Source organism: Neocloeon triangulifer, unplaced genomic scaffold (assembly GCF_031216515.1).
Source record: "Neocloeon triangulifer isolate White Clay Creek 2 clone unplaced genomic scaffold, ASM3121651v1 ptg000014l, whole genome shotgun sequence".
Classification (NCBI taxonomy): domain Eukaryota; kingdom Metazoa; phylum Arthropoda; class Insecta; order Ephemeroptera; family Baetidae; genus Neocloeon; species Neocloeon triangulifer.
The window spans coordinates 26,637,720-26,655,447 of record NW_026775556.1 but is presented as its reverse complement, the minus strand read 5'-3'; the positions used below and the strand labels follow the sequence as shown (position 1 = coordinate 26,655,447).

The window sequence follows — 17,728 nt, the reverse complement described above, 5'->3', positions numbered from 1 at the left end:
TGAAACTATTCCGTACCAACCTTGGCTCTTCGGCAACAGACTAATTAAACATTCGCGACGCGTTGACAAGCGCGATCGATCCCTCTTTTCTCGAATTAGTCAGCGCGCCCATAGCGCTTTAACGCGGGGCATCCCACACGCGCAAGAAAATCGCACCACGGTCTATTCGCTATATAAGATGCCGCACAGGTGTGTCCACTTGTCAATACTCGACTCGAGCCTGTCCATTGTGTTTGCTTCTTGCACTTTATTTTCAACAATTGATTTTTTTTTGCGACTAATTTTGGGAATAACAAGAAGAGAAAAGATGCGTCACAGGAGGTTTAATTGTGATTTGGTGCTGATTGTCTTTTTGGCGGTGCTGCATTGTGGACTTTCCGCGGCCGGTGAGTAATTTTTTTAATTAATATCCTTGCATTTTTAATTGCAAAAAGGCAATCTCATTGTCTAGCAGCCGTTTTCTTATTCAATCAAGATTGCATTCAAATCAAGTAATTTTGTTATGGGAATTTTTAATTGCTAGAGCATGCAAAAGCTCATTAGTGAATATAACAAGGCAAATTAAAGATCACATAATTAATTATTAATAAATGAGCTTCACAGAGATTATTTCAGAAATTAAGCATAATTACTTTGTAATTAAATTTCGACTATTCACAAAAGTGAAAATAGGATGATATATTTTTTAAAGTAAAATTACCAAGAAGTAATTTTCCAAATTTAATAAGCTTTAAAAATGGTTATTTTATGGTGTGTTTGCTATTAAAGTATTTTTTAGAAATTTAAATGGTTTTAAGGTCGTAACTCCTAGAATTACGAGCGTTGCCTTTTTGCAGCCACGTTCGCCAATCGGTCGCGCTTTTAATGCTTCCACCCATTATATGAAAATTATTATTCCTTTTCTGATCTGTGTGATAATCAGTATTCAAGGTTGCAGAGGCGAACGCAACTGTGTAAACGTGCGTGAAACGCGGGTTGCATAAATGCTCCCTTCAGAATTAAAACTTCACTACGCCAAGCAGTGACATGTACTTGAATTTGTTAAAATTTAGATCTAAAATAGAAAATTCAAGATAACTGACAATTTAGCTAAAAAGTTATATTTTTTTTTTTTATTTCATATTTGTTCGTTAAAGAAAAATCTTAATATTACTGTTTTAATCATTTTATTTTTTATTATTTAATTTCTTTTAATGATAATGTGAAAATAATTAATTATTAATTTTGTTTTTAATATTCTCAATTTTTTTTATACCTCAAAAAGAACATTCAATAATTCACTCCTATTGTTTTGATTACAGACGCAGACAAAATAACATTTCCCTCCGATGGCCACACAAGTACCCGTTTCAATGACGAAAGTAGCCAATTGGAGCACAGTTTCGCACAACCCTTCGCCACGAGCTACCCTCAACGCCAACCGCAGCAGTACCAATATCACCCCCAGACGGAACTTCACCAGCCACCGAGTTTCACCTTCAGCGCCTCCCACGCAGGCTCCTTCAGCGCCGGCGGCCACTCGGCCACTTTCGGCCAAAGTGCTTCATTTGGTCCAAACGGCGCTTCTCTCTCTTCGGGCCACTCGAGTGGCCTCTCGGGCGGCGGCCTCAGCTCGGCCAACGCCGGTTCGCAAACGGCCACCTTCAACAAGGACGGCAGCGCCTCCCTGAGCGCCTCACACGCCGGTGCCTCCGCCGGAAACGGATTCAGCGCCACCAACGCCGGTTCACAGACGGCCACATTCGGCGCCAACGGCGGCTCGTCCCTTTCGGCCTCCAACTCGGCCGCCTCCGGCTCGGGCGGCCAGTCGGCGGCCAATGCTGGATCTCAGTCAGCCACTTTCGGTGGAAACGGCGCCTCTTTGGCCGCCGGCCACGCCGGCGCCAGCGTCAACAACGGCCAAGCCTCGGCCAACGCCGGCACGCAGACGGCCACCTTCGGCGCCAACGGTGGCGCCTCCCTCGGCGCCGGATACGGAAGCGCACAGGCCGGAAACGGCCAATCGGCCGCCGGGGCCGGTTCGCAGACGGCCACTTTTGGGGCCAACGGCGGTTCGTCGCAGGCCGCCGGTTTTGGAAACGCGCACTCGTCAAACAACGGCCAGTCGGCGGCCAATGCAGGTTCGCAGGCGGCCAGCAGCAACGGCCAAGTGCCGACCACAACGAAAAGGCCCCCAAGGAGGAAGCCCAACAGGCGGCCACACAAGCCTGCTTTTGTGCTTAACCCGGCGTGGATCAGAACGCCGAGGCCGCAACAGGCCAACGAGGACACTGACCCAGGCCAAGTGGTCCGTCGGCCGCTCAACTGGATTTTGAACGGAGGGCCCCTGAATTTGTTAAACAACAGGCGTCAACAACAGCAGCAACAACAGCAACAACCAGAACCCACAAACTTTATGATTTGGTGAATTTGTTCAATCAAAAAATTATTAGAATTTGAACAGGCGCAATTTAATCAAAATATTAAATTCTACTTATACTCAACGTGATATTTTTCAAGTTCATTTTCTTTATAACTGCCTAAATGTATTGTAAGCTAACTTATGATAAAGTACTTCTTGTCTTAGTGTAATTTTTTTTTCTAAATAAAACATGAAAAATATGTGTTTGTGCAGTACATAATAATTTTTGTTGTTATTTTCTCTTGCGCCGCAGCCTTGAAATTTTTAACACGCGTCAATACAACAGCGGTCGGTCATTAAAAGGCTTTGTACCCTGCGCTGCCGTCGTAATGATATCACCTGACCGAGGTCAACTAATCCGCGCATCTTCAAGGCTCGAGAATCAATAAAAAATTCGCCCCATTTGAAAAAAGTGAAGTTCCAATACGAATAAAATTGAATATATAAAAAAGAAAACAATTAAATAAAATTTTGACCTTTTCTCCAAAGGCAAAGGAAAATTACATACATTTATATATAAAGACGAAGGTTTTCAGCGATTCTAAATTGCCCATCTCCCCTTTTTTACTGCTCACTCTAAAATTATATTCTTTTTTTCTACAAAAGTCAGTGGACGTTGGAAATTGCTTTTAGTTCCAACTTGGTGGTTTTGTTTTTCTGTGTGTTCACACACGAGAGTCATTCCATTCGCAAGGCAGCCTCCGGGCAAGAAGCTCCTCCGTCTCACTTGTTCTCCGGCATCGGCGTGAAATGCAGCTCGTTTTGTTTTCGTGTTTGGTCATCTCGTTGGCGCACGACGGTCTCTGTAGGCCGTCAGAACTTGGTGAGAAAATTTAATTTGCAATTTACGATTACATGAGTCAAATTAAAATTATAAGAGATGCGCGTCGCAATCATTTGCTCGCTTCCAGCGTTAAAGTCTCCTGATATGTTTTTTCCGCAGAGAGAAACTATTTATTTATTAATTATATTTTATACACGATCAAGTTTCTTGATGTTTTGCAAAAACTTTTTTAAATATAGATTTTTTTTATTTCGCTTTCGGTCTTTCTCAGGCTTGGAACAAACCACAGTGCAAGTGTATCAAATGATGGCAATCACATTGTATATGTTTAGGTGCCCATCCAGCACACGTCGTTCTAAGCGGCTGCACTCGAGCTGTTTTTTACATGAGCATCAACCTCCTCGGGTTTAACGACATTCTTTTACGGCTCAGTCAGAGTTTTTAGACGATCATTTTTAATAATAAATCAGCGTCGCCTCCAGCATTTTGCCAAGGAGAGGATAAAATAATCAAATCTACAGAAATTATCCTTCAAAGAAAATCTCGAGTAGTTCTGAATGTGTTCAAGATTTTATCCCTGGAGAGTAAATTACTTTTTCCAGACAAATTCCAAACAAGCCTCATTATTACTTACTTTTATGAAAGGAATGCGCCATGTAGTGTAAACGTTTTTAATGTTTTCAATTTTTTTTTTCTTTTCGATTTAATAATTTTTTTTCCACTTTATACACAGGGCAGTATTTTTTTGAAGCTCATCTTTGCGGATTAGCTTAAGGCGCCTGTCAGCCTTGGCGAGAGAATGTTGAGCTTTTATCGGCAAAATTTATCCGAAATTGATCATAGATAAATGACTGATGATCGTGTCTGCTCGGAGAACAGGTGAAGCCTTGGTTGCGCCGACGATCGACCTGACCTCGAGCGACAACAATGGCCTGTTGCCGCCACTACAATCGCAGGTCCCTGCTTCCTCCTCCTACCGACTCGGGTCTCGGCCGGGAGGACTTCGGCTAATCACGGATCAGGACAAAGACGTGCGCATCATTTTCTTGTTTGATTTTAAGCCGATCCATCTCTTCCCGAAGCCGCAATACATCAGAGGCAAAAATTCCATCAGGAACATCATCACCAAGGATGATATTTAAATTGACGTGTTTTTGTGAATGAAAGAGGGAAATTTGGACAAATGGGAGACTTGAATCTTTATTCCAAGAGCGGAAGAAATAATTTTACAATTAAAGCGCGTGATTCAGACTATTGGAATAAACACTTTTAGTAAATAGGAAGTTTCTGGTCTATATGTACACTTACGCAGAATATAAATTATGTAATTATAACCACGTACTTTGTTGTTATTTTTTCAATACATCAAACAATCAACACCAAGAGTATTAAAATAATCTACTCAAAAGCATTAAATTATTTTACTGTCTGTAACTTCAATGTAAGCAGAAGTTCAGCTTAATCAAATTTTAATTAGTCCAAACATTGTCTTTGCCGTACTTTTTTGAAAAATATCGTCAGAACTTTTTAAAGGATTTTTTTATTATTAAAAACTTTAGTTCCAATGAGAGATAATTAATTCATTCAAAATTCTCATTAATTGTTCATGCACAAGTCTTAGCGTTCCAAAACACAATAAAAGTTTAATATATATTTTCATTCTCCTTTTTAAGTAACTAGATTGTACCAAAAAATGGCAGCACAAAAGTATGAATGAGAACATTTTTACAAATAAAAAGGTGGTGCACTAAGTTAAATCACCGGTGTCGATAGGGCCTTAACGGAGACAGCAAATAAGATCTACACCAAAAATTATTATCCAAGAGTGCATTAATTAACCTACAAAGACAGACAGAATGACAAGGGAGTTTCCAGACTAATTATTAGTCTGTGTTGATATTTTCGGTCGGGGTGGACTCGGCGGACTGCAGGGTTTCGGCAACAAGAGGCTTGGGCGCTGGCTGGTGGAAGACGGCGGCCCCGCTGGTCGAGGGTCCAGGGCACCGCCTGCGCCGCTTGTAGTCGCTCAAGGAGTGGCCCCTGGAGGCGTAGTGGGTGCTGCTGCCTGGGACGACGCGCATCGTGTGCCTCGTCTTGATCAGCACCGGACAGCTGCAGTCGGGCCCACTCTGACTGTGCTGCACATTCAGCGAGTACAGCCGCGCCAACTGGTGCAGCTGCTCCTGCTCTCCACTTTTAATTGGGTGCAGTCTACGAATGGAACAAAGGACCAAAGTTGGTTTTAAGTTCAGTAAGATTTGCTTTTTTACATGAATTATCCAAATTTTTTTTTAAACTAAAATCTACCAGTTTTGATAAGAACAAGATCGAGTTATATTTTATTTTTCAATATTTATTTTAATAATTAAACACCTACGGACAAATTAATTCATAACAATTTAAATTAGATTTCTTAAAATTACTTCTATCAACTACCTTAGCTGAGTCTGGCACGGATCCTGCAGAAATTTGGACAGTCTCTCGTTGGCTGAGGAGAGGATGCTGAATCCGGGCCGACCCTTTTCTAGCCTGCGCCGTCCAGACCGGATCTCTCGCCCACTCTGCTAAATTTTAGACATTAAACGTTTTAATGCACATTAATATTTGCTAATTCTAACCATGGAAGTGCGCAAAAGACGGAATCTCCGCTGATATGACTGCTCGTCCTCTGAAAAGACTGTCTCGGGTTTGCAACCGATGCCACTGCCCCCAGGATCGCCGTCCCTCATCCACCACCCTTCAGCTCCTGCCGAGCAATCGCCGACCCAGTCACTCTGCTCATCATCACCTTCACGACCCTCGTCGTTGGTGTAAATGCCAGGATCACTTTCAGAACTGCTCAAACTGCTGTCGTGGTCACTTGAAAAAAAAATTGGCTTTTAAATATACCAAATGATGAAATAATTCACAAGGGTGGGTCCGAATATCAGAAAAAAGTTTCTCTAGAAAATATTCTTGCGCAAGGATTCTCAAGGAACGATTCTTTAGTTTAATTTTAAAGGCAGAATGTTTCCTCGAGAATCATTTCTCTGATATTTGGACCCATGTAAAAGATTTTTGTTTTTATAATTTTGATTAGAGGCGAAAAATCCATGTTCATTTTTTTTTTAAATACCTATTAGCAGAGCTGTCAGGGCCACACTCCATGCTGCTGCAGTCGGTAGAACTGTTGAGGCTGAGCTTCTGGAAAGCCAGCAGGCGTCTGTTCGGGTGCTCAGTACCCTCAACTGCCGACATGCTTCTCTCCCGCACGCTCCTCTTCCTCTTTCCACACAGCAGCATACTGAATTTTGACCAAATTAAGTTTTCCATTAAATTGTGCTCTACAAAACTCACTTGGCTGCATCTTGGAGGCTGCTACGAGTTCCATGGTGGTGCTTGCTGTGAGTGCCGATCCAACTTGAGACCAGTGGAGGCGGCGGCCTCAGACTGGAGTGACCTCCGATTTCAGGGTCAATAGCCATTCGCTTGAACTTCCTCTTCCTGTTTCCAAAGTTTATGAGAGGAAAATTTTTAGATTAGAGATTTTTACCTTCTCGTAGTTGGACGTATTGGTGAGAAATTCTCATTCACAGAATCTGATTCAATGCAGTTCATGTGCCTGCTCGGAGCTCCGTTTGTGCGGCGAGACTTGAGGGCTATGGCCGGCATCTGCAAACGGGTGCGATGACCTCCGTGGGGAGTCGGACTGCCCTCGTCCGAGTCACTCTAAGAGTCAAATTTAATCTTTACGTAATAAAGAGAATTTTTTATATAATTACAACCTGATGAAAGCTCGAAACTCCCTTTGACCTAAAGGTTTCCTCCAGGCTGCTGCTTGACTGCTCGCTTAAGTCTCCGCAAGCCTGAGCTGAAATTTCCATTTATTTATTTTCATTTCATATAATTTGATCGCTTGAATTTTATTCATACGCAAATTTCCGGTTGATCGGGCGCGTCTCCTGCCCAACGTTCTGTGTCTGCGGGCCGACGAGGACTCCTCAAGGGCCACAGAGAGGTCTTGAACCATTGCTTCCATTCTCTGATTCAGTTCACCCAGTGCCATTTTCACATTTTCAACGAATAGGCGGTTCTAGTAGTCGACGGACGACTGCTGGAATGTAAATACATAATAAATATTGTGAATTCGATAGAAAACAGCTGAAAATAAAATTTCTTAAAAATATTTATATGTAGTACAATCTGATATGATAAGAATTTCAGATGTTTTATGTAAACAAGAAATAATAAAATATAATATGTATTGATTGATCATAACTGGAGACGAGAGACATGAAAACGACGTTTTAAAAAATTCGCACAGTCGAAATTCTGCGACGACACAGTTGAAAGTTTTCACAATGAAAATATTACTGAAATAAAAGGGTTAGTTCACAAACCAATCCAATAATTTTTACCTCTCAGTCCAATGGAGTTTCTTGATGATCAAATCAATGACATAGACTAGAGGTTTTCAAGTTAAATTCGAAACAAAATCTGTCACTAACAGATGTGAAGAACGCACTTGAAAACAGCAATGGCGTAGCAGGTGGCAGCACAAAACAAAAACAAACCACACACGGACTGCAATGTTGTCAACCTTGCAGAGTGAAATTTATAAAATTTACCGCTTATTCTCTGGATTTAATTGCAGAAAATTTCACACACCTGAAACAATTATGTTGTAATTAAATATTTACATTAAATTTTACAATATCTTTTGTTCTTTAAACAAAAATCTTAACTGAAAAATTTCTTTGTGTTTTGTTTTGTTTTCAACAGTGTATGGGTACTTTGACCTGTCAAAATAAACATTTTTTCTGAATTTCCTGTAACTTTTACCCTTTCAGGGCCCTCTGGGTCAAAAATGCACCGCCTTCAGAGCAAGGAAAATGTTAGTCTTTACGCAGACGTCACTCGGCAGGAAATCATCAATCAGAGCTTGCAGGTTCAAGCCCTGATTCAGGTTCGACCCAACCTTGTTTTTGCCTTTTGCCCTACATACATAATTTTAATGCTGAAATTCAACAGGAGCTGCAGACATGCACAGGGCCGCAAGAAAATTTGGACTCCCTGAGTGCAGAGGTGAGGACCAGAATCGCCGCCCTTCGAAAGCACATTCAGGAATTGGAAAATTTGGCAGAGGAGCAGGACCTTGAAAAAGACAGACAGCAGCTCATTGAGGAGAGTAGAAGTCACAGACAAATGCTGACTGGGTAAATTTTTAATCAAAATCGGTACAATGTAAATTAAAAAACATATATATTTCAGCACACTGACTTCATTCCGAAACGCATCCGTCAGTTGCCAGCACTTGATCGACAAAAACAACCAGGAGCAGCTTTTCAGTAATGAAAAGGAGCCCATGACAAGCAGAAAAAGGTAAAGATTTAAATATATTTTTTTACGTTACTGAGTATTTTCCATTTCCAGACTGAACAAAGACAAGCAGAGCATGGCGAACGCCTCAGCTAATGTCACAGACCACTTGCTCTCGATCAGTAGACACCTTGCAGAAACTTCGCAAAGAAGTGCCGACACCCTTGATTCATTAGGTATAATAAAAGTGATGGGATAATTTAAAATTTCTTAATATGTTAATATTACAGCAAATTCATCCTACACTCTACAGTCAACACAGGACGAGTTCAAAAACATGGGCGGAGTGATAAACCAGTCGGGCAAGCTGCTGGCCAAGTACGGCCGACGGGAATTGACAGACAAAGTGATTGTCTTCTTTGCATTTGCCTTCTTCATGGCCTGTGTTCTCTACATAATCAAGAAGAGATTGTTCTGATCTACACTGTGATCTTCATATTTAAAAATATTGTTTTTATTGACACCTGTAAACTCAACTGAGTGTTTATTCACAAAGATTAAATTAAAATTCGGCTGAATTGGCCCTTGTTTGAAAACATGAGATTTTGTAATTTACATGAAATCGTCGTCGGAGTTGTCGTTTGACTGCACAAACAACTTCCTCTTTCTCAGCGTCGACTGATTTGTGTAGGACTGGTTGTCCGTCCCTTTTTCACCGTCAGACGTGGAGTTCACAAAATCCAGGGTGGGCATTTTTCGTCCACCAACCTTATTCCTGCCTGGCCCTGATGTAGATTTCTCAGGTGCCCGCAGAAATGGGTTCATGGAAGTCCTCTCCAAATCTTTGATTTTCTGTAAAATTTGAACAAATTTATGTTTATTTGTTGAATAGAACATTTTATTCGTACCTTCTGAAAGTTGGTAGAGTCTACCTTGATTTTCTCCTGCAAGTCTCGGCAGTGAGTCCTGGTTGACTGAAGCTCAGATTGCAAACTCTCAATCTTGTCTTGATACTGAAATCGAAAGGATTTTTTACTGTATAAAAATTTTCATTTTAAAATTTCAGCTAACCTCAAGAGCAGTCTGACGGAGCTCTTCTTTCCGTGACCTTTCAAGGTTTCTCATTTTCGCCTGGTACTCAAGGTTGGTTTTTCTCAACTCTTCCTGGTTTGACCTCAATTGGTCGTGCAGGTGCTCAACTAAAAATTTTATAATTCAAGATTAAAATCATGGAACATTTTTTATATACAAAATATTACTTTCTGCTTGAGCTGCCTGTAGATCTTTGCTACCCTGATTGGCGATTTCAGTGCACGTCTTCTGCATTAAGATTTCGTTGGCATGCCTCTCATTTTCCAACCTCTAAGAATCAATTATTAATATTTGTCCAAAAGTTATAAAAAAGAAGTCACCTTTGACAGTTCGGAAACCTGTCTTTCACACATCTTAGCCCTCTCCGCCAACTTTGCATTATTGACTGAGGAATAAAAACAAAAATCAATTGAATTTTCATGAAAAAAAGCGTTAATTTATGCACCTTTCACTTCAATCATGGTATCGAGCGAGGTCTGCAGTTTGCCAAAGTCCTCCGTCAGTTTGATCACCGATGCTCTTTCGTTCTTCTCATTCTCCCGAGCTTCTGCCAACGCTTTCTGCAAAGACTGCTCTCTCTTTTTCAGTTCTGTGATTTCGTTCTCCATCGAAGCGATTTTCTAAAAAAAAAAATGGATCAGCTAATTATGCAAAAAAAAAATTGATAACACATTTTACCTGCTTCCATTGACCAAGGGAATTTATGGAGCGTTTGATGTCATCGTGGAAGACGTCCAAGTTGAATTCATCGTCGGCCCTGTCTTGAAAAAAAAACTCCATTGCGCGCGAGGATAAAAAACGCGGAGGCCCGAATGGAAATGGAAATGTCGCTCTTTGGCACTGGGTTCGCGGCCAGCCTGATTGTGAGAGACCGGAACACGCGTCTTTTGTCTTTTGTTTTATTTTCCGGGCGCCGATCCGTCAGTGCCCATGTCCAGTCAGGCGGCAGGAGGGGTGGCACGGAGGGAGGGAGGGAGGCTTCCCCAGCCAATCGGTTCCTCGCGGCTCGCGGTGTCCATGTCCAGAGCTGCCTCTGCTTTCTGCTTCACACACGATCGACAGAGCAGCCCGTCCGCACGACAGCCGGCTGGAGACAAGTTTGCTCTGTAAATTGATTGCTCTTCTGGAATTTCGATCGTGATGGCATCAAATTGGTCCATAAAGTATCTCATCTTCGATGATCAGCTCGGTCGCGAGCGATGGCTCACCGACGCTGAAATTCTGCGGCCGCCCTTCTTCCCTGGCCGAATCATCAACCTTCAGCAGCGGGTGACTGCCAAGTCCTGCAAGGACGGAGGCGTCGATGTCGTCGCAAACGTTCTGCACATCATCGCGGATTCAGCTCACCAAAATCGTTAGTATAACTTAAATTACACTACATATAATATGGTTGCGAATAAATCATTTAATCATTTACTAATTATCGCCACTTTCAGTTGTTATATTAATATTCATTGTTTTTATACATAGTTCTCTCGAGTCGGAAAGCAAATTGTTTTTCGTGTTTCGAGTTTCGAGGCTACAGAATGAAAAAAAAAAATAATGTCACCCCATTTTTCTGTAATTAATCAAAGCGTCTACATCGCTCGTATTTTGGTGACTAATTCAATCTGCAAAAAATGTAATGTGTATTTTTTTTAAATAATAATAATTTCCATTTAATAACAAATGCAATAAATTATTTCGCAAAATTATTTTAATTTATTATCACGAACTTTGCATTCAAGGCAAAGATTACGTTGAGAATGTCAAATTTCTCGCGTATTTTATCTCAGCGCATTCTCCGTTTCCATGTTTGAAATTCCGCTGCGCTGCATTTCAAGCATTTCTTGAAATGCAACGCGATCGAAGCATCCTGAGAACGCTAAAAGATTATTTGCCTGCCACGAAATACGAAACGTATCGAAATATTCAAGCGCGTACTATAGCATTATTTCATCGAATTTTGGTCGACGACCATCCATTTGTATTTCTCGCACTTGGCAAAGAAAAAAATATCCTTTGCAACTGAAGAATTTGGACGACATTATATATTTTATACAATGTGTCTTTATTTTTGGACCAAACATAAAAAAATATAAACGTTGATCTTCTTGGTCGGAACGTTATCTTTTGGACATTAATTATATTTTCAAACTACCATTTTTTTTTTATTTAATTTTAATTTTTTTTTTTATAAAAAATTTATAATTTGTAAATCTCTCGCTGCCGCATATGTGAGTTAACCCATAAAACTTAATTTCAACAACCAGCATTAAAAAATGCAGTAAAATGTTGAACGTTTTCTTTTAAAGGACTATTTTCCTTATAAAGTCATTTGGACATTTGTTTCCATGAAATAAAAACTCAGATGAGTACAATTTGCGATATAATTGTTCTTTGTTCTTTTTTTTATAAATCAAAATTTTACAATTTCGCTGACGTGCAATATTTTCATCTTTGTCAGTTTTCCGTTTTCAAATTTGAATTGAGTAATGTTTTTCACATTTTTTAATTTTGTTGGCCAAATTCGCCCATTGTTTGCAGAGATCGGACTTTTCTTTCTTGAAAAATTGGATTTTATTAAAAAACAAAACGGCTCTACCGCATTTTCAGTCCGTCTGCGGCCCTATTTCGGACTGCAAGCAAAGCAGAGATAACTGCGTGCAAAGGCACTTGGCCCAGCAGGCAGAAGCCTGTAGAACGTCACACATCACGTGACACCGGGTGACGACGTCATCGTTTGTGCCGCCAATGAGAGGCGATCGCAGCCGCCATTGAATTCGCGAGGCGCGGCCCGAAAGAACACGTGCAAAGCACGGCAAGTATGGGGCGCACCGAAAAAGCAATGCTTCGCGGGGAAAAAGCGACGGAAAAACGTGGTATCAATGGGCGATTGTCAACAGAACAACCGAAATGGCCGGTTTTCGCTCAAATTAGAGTAATTAGACGCCGGCTAAATTGATATTATGCAGTAAAAATAGGAAATAAATTCTCCGAGACATTACAAATTACTCGTGATTAGGTTTTTTAATTTAATTTTCCACTACTTAAAAACAAAAGTGTGCCAGTTTAAGGACATTAAGAATTTCAGAAGTGACAAGGATTAAATAAATCAAGTTTGTTGCGATTTAGAATATGAGTAAAAATGTGAAAAAAGTGGTTCAAAAAGTTAGAAGAAAAACAAAGCAATAATTTTAATGAATTAATTACCAAATGAATAAAACTTTTAATAAGACGCCGCATTATGGTCTTGATTTTATGCAGCATAAATTGAGAAAAAATTAATCTTGAAGACATTAAAAATAACTCGGGATTAAGTTTCTTATTCTTTAACCGTGTTTTACCAAAACACATTAAAAGAAAAATATTTATGCCGGTTGCGGTTTCAGCTTTCAGCTATATAAATGAGAATTTCAGAACAGATAAGGAAAAAATTATATTCTGCAAATAAGAATTAATTACAAAGCGGTCCGACGTTCATTGTAACCCTTCGAGCGTTGGCTCAACAGTGCAGAAGAAAATTGGATTGAATTAATTCCATTAATTAAAAAAATAATATATTAATTAGACGCCGAATTATGGACTTGATTTTATGAATCCAAAATTGAGAAGAAAATTTAAATCGGGGGACACAAGTAATAATTGAAGAATAGGTAGCTCATTTTTATTCTCAACTAAAAGTAGTAAAAATATAAAGTCAACCCTCACCCACCCCCTAAACCTTGATTAAAATGTAGATGGCTCACCGAGCGCAGGCAAAGAGGACAGTCAAGTTGTTGTCAGTGTCAGTCGACTGAGGCGAGTCGCCGCAGCTCTAGAGTCGGAGCCGTCGATCGGAGGTGAGCTCGAGGTGAGCTTTGGTCCCGCACGGAGGCTGGCCGCCAAAATTCCGTTCGCTGACACCGAACCGCATCGCATTTACAAGAAGTTTGACCGTCCAGCTAGAGAGCTGTGTCGTTAAATCTGAGAAGTGTCCGTCGCCCGGCGTGTGGCCGTGTGACGTCCATCATGGCTTCAAAAAAATTCATCGTTCAGTGTGAAGCTGAAGCTGAACCACGAGAGGTGCATGGTTTTGAGATCATCTATCCTGCGTATAGCGCAAACAGATTGGTGGCAGTGGGAATGCAGGTCGGCGTCATTTCACTAATTCCCGGCCAGAATCCTGTCCGGGCCTTGATCATTGGGGAGGTGAACACGCAACAGTCTGGCAGAATGACTGGTGAGTTATTTTAAATTCATACACGAGACCAATCAGAACCAACGTGGTTTTGATAAAATTAAAAATTAAAAATTTGATGAAAAGTAGAAAAATTTATTAAATGTGAATAATGAGATAAATTGAGAAAAGTTTGAAAAATTAGATATATATATTAGATAAAACTGTAAGAATTGATAATGTATGTTGGCCAGGCCTACGTGTGAGAATTTCATTGTAATTCACAGTCAAATTCTCAACTTTTGAAAAAAAATTCCGCAATGTAGAAAAGAATTTACAAATGTATCAACAAAGCAATTGTGAGAACAATAATATAAATAAGATTTGAAATCTATAAATTGCTCCAACTTTATTCAAATTATACCAAACTTTTGCTTAATTTCCGCCAATTTCATCTTGTTAAAATTGCTGACTCAATTGTAAATTCTTTTCTACATTGGGGAATTTCTTTTCAAATGTTGAGAATTTTACTGTGAATTATAATGAAATTCTCACACGTAGGCCACTGGGAGGGAACCTTCTGGAGAGTCTCATAAGTAATACATGGGGATTTGTGGGTGGGTTTGAAGCTGCAGCAGACATTTTTGAATACAGATAGTAGAACTATGGGATGTGAATAAGGGCGGGGCTTAGGTACCAGCTCCCATTTGGATTTGATTACATTGTACCAGCTGAACATTGTGGGCATGGGGAGGCTCCGCCTTTCTTCGTATCCCTATTTTTGAATAATCTCTCTCCGAAAGGTAGGCGAATTGGGGAATTTCTTTTCACATCAAAGTGTCGACACGTAATCAATTATTTTTATTTAAAATAATGCATATTTTCATGAATATTGGCGCGTGGAAGATATGCTATGAAACTTAAAAAAGAAAATCTAAATAAAAAAAGTTTCTATCAACTATTTCATCTTTATCTAATTCTTTCAAAAAAGGTTTCCATTGAAAACAAAACATACTTATGCAGAAACATCATAAACCGCATTTCTATCTAATTTTTTTCAAACTTTGGATCAAATTTTATCAAATTTATTTTCCACAAGATTGACGTAAAATTTTATACGCAAAAACTTGGCAACTTTAATATCAAAGCCGGTAAAGACGTTCACCTGCAGCAAATCAATCAATCATTGGTCGTGAAATTCTTCTTTGAAAAAGCATAATATTATTATTAATATTTGATTAAACAGTTTCATATAAAAATTTAATTCAACATTTAAAAATAAAAATAGCTTCCCAGGCTTAAATTTGGCTGTTTGGCTTTTATAAATGAACCCGGCATGTTAAATTATTAGATTAATAAAAAATGTATACCTGTTTTAAGCATGAAAATTAATTTTTTAAAGCAATATTGCCATGAAAATTAATTCATTTTCTTATTTATATAACATACTTAAGCAATACTTAACTTTTGTTTCAGACTTGCTACAGCCAGCCACCTCAAGCAGACCCATTATAGTGACCCCCGAGATGAAAGGGAAATATCTGTAAATATTCATATATTACATATTATTGTATGGAAAATGTAACACTTTTGTAAATAAATTTCAGGGAGGAGCAGGAGTTGCTTCTTGACCAATTCAAAAGCACTCATAACGCCAAGATGCTGAAAAACTCTTGAAGGAGGCCGATGAGTTGGAGAAAAAGCAGATGCAGCGGATGAGTGGCGTAATAAGTGGCAGCTACTCTACCCCCTGGACACCTGCTCCAGGTCCCAGTGCAGCTGCATGCCCAAGTGCCCCCTCATGGGCAGCAGCCCAAGGCCCAGCAGCTGCTGGAGCCTCTTGGGCAGGAGCCCAAGGCCTAGCAGCTGCTGGAGCCCAAGGCCCAGCAGCTGCTGGAGCCTCATGGGCAGGAGCCCAAGGCCTACCAGCTGCTGGGGCATCATGGGCTGGATCCCAAGGTCCAGGCAGTAGAACGACTCTCTATTCTGCCCCAGCAATGTTCAGTCCCTTCGGAGGTGGGTCAAAAAAAGTGAATAAAAATCTATAAGTGCAGATTATAACTAACAGTCTTTGTCGCAGATGCAGTAGAAGGAAGTTTAGATCACCTGTTGATACAAGAGTTGACAGTGGAAGACACTACCAAACAAGAACTCAGCGAAGATGAAGAGGCGGAGGAGGAGCAGTCTGAAGGTATAAAAATATTTATATGTTCTTTAATTTTTTTTTCAATGTATAACTTTATTATAGTTTTTTTTTTTTTTTTACAAAAAAGGGATGTGTTACATTATATAAAATTTCATTTATTTTGTTTACAGGAGCAGTCCAAGAAAATCCAAAAAGCACAGTCACATTGCTCAATTTTATGATGTTGAAACGCCATGATGAGGAGTGGGTAAGCAAAAAAGTGAACTCGTATGTCCCTTGTTAATATTTAATTTAAACTATTTTTTCGCAGACCGTCTTGTCTCTGCACTTGTTCTTGAGAAATTCTGACATCGATTTTCTAATAAGCCTGGCTTCGGTGCAAGGAAACCCCGAAAAATTGCTGAAGGGGCTCGGATGCGTGGCCTACGGAGCCAGAATCCTTTCGAACTCGGTGTACCTTGGACGTGCTCCGGGAGTTGACTCGTTGGACACCAGAGTCGCATTCGCTCTTATAGGTGAGAAAAGAATATGAGAATATTTCCGCTTTATTTACAACACTTAAATAGATTGCTGCGTCCAATATTCAATCGAACTGGGAGGCAATGTGCTTACCTACAAACGTGGCCAGAGACTTCTCACCGACCTCTGCTCACAAGCCAAGAGGATGGCTGGAAACAGAATGGGCAGGTAAAACAGTTAAATATTTTTATTAAAATTTGCATTTACTGTGATTTTCTTTAGGCGTCATGTCTTCGACGCGGAGGGAAACAACTTCATCCAACAGCTGCTTCACAAATACCCTAACAAAGGCTTTATTCTGAGACGAGGTACCTGAGACGGACTAAACAGCAGCAGAGTGCAAATGCATCATTTCGTTATGAACAGCAAAGCAATGGGTTTGATTTTTGCAGGAGAAAGACTTGAATTGTCATTAATTTATTTTGTGAATTATTAAAAAAAAATTTATGAACTAAAACAGAACTGCAATCGTTCATTAAATTAATCTTAAGTGTAACAAACTTTGATACGATGTAGCCAAGATGAAAATTGTATTAAATAAAAGCAAGACAATATTTGAAGATCCCTGCTTTTTAAATTTTAATAAAACACACACCTCAATGTTGCAATTATCTAGATTAATTCATCTATATTTTATTTGATTTGTGGCATTACTGGCTCTGGCAGCAGCGAATTCAGTTTCACTTTGGCCTGCGCTGCTTGTGTCCACTTATGGCCTGCACGGAAACCAAATCAAATATTTAATTCCTCAAGAGGCACGACACATTCTGAGGAGAAATTAATTTGATTATTTTAAAAATGTTGTAAATATGAATTGTTTTGCCATCAGCATCAAGATCGTCCAATAAGCAGTCTTGCTGACCTGCTGCGTCCAAGGTGTTTGAAAGTGCCCGCAGGGCAAACTCGGCTAGCACTAGGTATAACTTTTGGAAGGTGAGCCGAGAGCCTCCTTCAACTGTTCGCCTCCAAAAGCAGCCTCGGGACCCAAACCTGCTCCCTAACCAGACGGCCGGCTGCATCTAGCCGAGTGCTAGTTGGACCTTCTCCTCCTGGCATGAGGCCGAGTAGCTCTCCCAGCTGGAAGAGTTTTTGACAAGCGAAGTCACAGAGTGAAGCAGCTGGCAGCGAATGCACTTGGTCAGCAGTCAATTTTCGGCAAACGTGAAGCACTTGAAGCGCTACTTGGACAGCCCAGCAGGAGGCTGCACCCTCAGGAAAATCCACCTCAAGGATGCGGATCTCGTTGAAGCAGATTTGCAGTACACGGGGAGACAGCTTTCAGCAATCTGTCAATTGGAAAAAAATTAAAATTTGTTTTAAATGTTGATACATAAAATTTTACTCCATACA

General features: G+C 40.2%; 6 protein-coding genes across 11 annotated transcripts; 4 read left to right on the top strand and 2 right to left on the bottom strand.

Moving 5' to 3' along the window:
* The first annotated feature begins 43 nt into the window (after positions 1 to 43).
* On the top strand, positions 44 to 2,641 carry LOC132200410 (fibroin heavy chain-like). The gene is made up of 2 exons (XM_059625854.1): positions 44 to 386; positions 1,302 to 2,641. The coding sequence occupies exons 1-2, from the start codon at positions 179 to 181 to the stop codon at positions 2,405 to 2,407; spliced, it is 1,314 nt and encodes a 437-aa protein (XP_059481837.1). The 5' UTR covers positions 44 to 178; the 3' UTR covers positions 2,408 to 2,641.
* A 458-nt stretch (positions 2,642 to 3,099) lies between these two features.
* LOC132201705 (uncharacterized) lies at positions 3,100 to 4,535 on the top strand. Its single transcript, XM_059628081.1, has 2 exons — positions 3,100 to 3,224; positions 4,065 to 4,535. The coding sequence occupies exons 1-2, from the start codon at positions 3,152 to 3,154 to the stop codon at positions 4,325 to 4,327; spliced, it is 336 nt and encodes a 111-aa protein (XP_059484064.1). The 5' UTR covers positions 3,100 to 3,151; the 3' UTR covers positions 4,328 to 4,535.
* Positions 4,536 to 4,975: 440 nt separating this feature from the next.
* Positions 4,976 to 7,733, bottom strand: LOC132201700 (G patch domain-containing protein 2-like). 3 transcript variants are annotated; one of them, XM_059628070.1, is made up of 9 exons: positions 7,583 to 7,733; positions 7,098 to 7,278; positions 6,950 to 7,035; positions 6,718 to 6,893; positions 6,522 to 6,668; positions 6,301 to 6,468; positions 5,804 to 6,044; positions 5,622 to 5,749; positions 4,976 to 5,396 (listed from the first exon to the last, which is right to left on the bottom strand). In XM_059628070.1, the coding sequence occupies exons 2-9, from the start codon at positions 7,228 to 7,230 to the stop codon at positions 5,069 to 5,071; spliced, it is 1,407 nt and encodes a 468-aa protein (XP_059484053.1). In that variant the 5' UTR covers positions 7,231 to 7,278; positions 7,583 to 7,733; the 3' UTR covers positions 4,976 to 5,068. The 3 variants fall into 3 exon arrangements, with proteins under 3 accessions (XP_059484053.1, XP_059484055.1, XP_059484054.1); XM_059628072.1 differs by having other exon boundaries at positions 5,622 to 5,746; XM_059628071.1 differs by having other exon boundaries at positions 7,098 to 7,275; positions 7,583 to 7,731.
* Positions 7,734 to 7,946: 213 nt separating this feature from the next.
* On the top strand, positions 7,947 to 9,084 carry LOC132201703 (vesicle transport protein SEC20). Its single transcript, XM_059628079.1, has 5 exons — positions 7,947 to 8,130; positions 8,196 to 8,380; positions 8,436 to 8,546; positions 8,598 to 8,719; positions 8,774 to 9,084. Exons 1-5 carry the CDS (start codon positions 8,032 to 8,034, stop codon positions 8,959 to 8,961), a joined length of 705 nt encoding a protein of 234 aa, XP_059484062.1. The 5' UTR covers positions 7,947 to 8,031; the 3' UTR covers positions 8,962 to 9,084.
* LOC132201701 (calcium-binding and coiled-coil domain-containing protein 1-like) lies at positions 8,457 to 10,832 on the bottom strand. The gene is made up of 7 exons (XM_059628074.1): positions 10,254 to 10,832; positions 10,021 to 10,195; positions 9,896 to 9,960; positions 9,743 to 9,845; positions 9,555 to 9,682; positions 9,392 to 9,496; positions 8,457 to 9,335 (listed from the first exon to the last, which is right to left on the bottom strand). The coding sequence occupies exons 1-7, from the start codon at positions 10,353 to 10,355 to the stop codon at positions 9,096 to 9,098; spliced, it is 918 nt and encodes a 305-aa protein (XP_059484057.1). The 5' UTR covers positions 10,356 to 10,832; the 3' UTR covers positions 8,457 to 9,095.
* LOC132201702 (uncharacterized) lies at positions 10,564 to 16,920 on the top strand. 4 transcript variants are annotated; one of them, XM_059628077.1, is made up of 9 exons: positions 10,564 to 10,929; positions 13,313 to 13,776; positions 15,190 to 15,256; positions 15,321 to 15,729; positions 15,794 to 15,904; positions 16,030 to 16,106; positions 16,170 to 16,374; positions 16,426 to 16,546; positions 16,601 to 16,920. In XM_059628077.1, exons 4-9 carry the CDS (start codon positions 15,420 to 15,422, stop codon positions 16,692 to 16,694), a joined length of 918 nt encoding a protein of 305 aa, XP_059484060.1. In that variant the 5' UTR covers positions 10,564 to 10,929; positions 13,313 to 13,776; positions 15,190 to 15,256; positions 15,321 to 15,419; the 3' UTR covers positions 16,695 to 16,920. The 4 variants fall into 4 exon arrangements, with proteins under 4 accessions (XP_059484060.1, XP_059484059.1, XP_059484061.1 ...); XM_059628076.1 differs by having other exon boundaries at positions 13,295 to 13,776; XM_059628078.1 differs by lacking the exon at positions 13,313 to 13,776 and having other exon boundaries at positions 10,565 to 10,929; positions 15,321 to 15,511; positions 15,551 to 15,729.
* Positions 16,921 to 17,728: the final 808 nt, after the last annotated feature.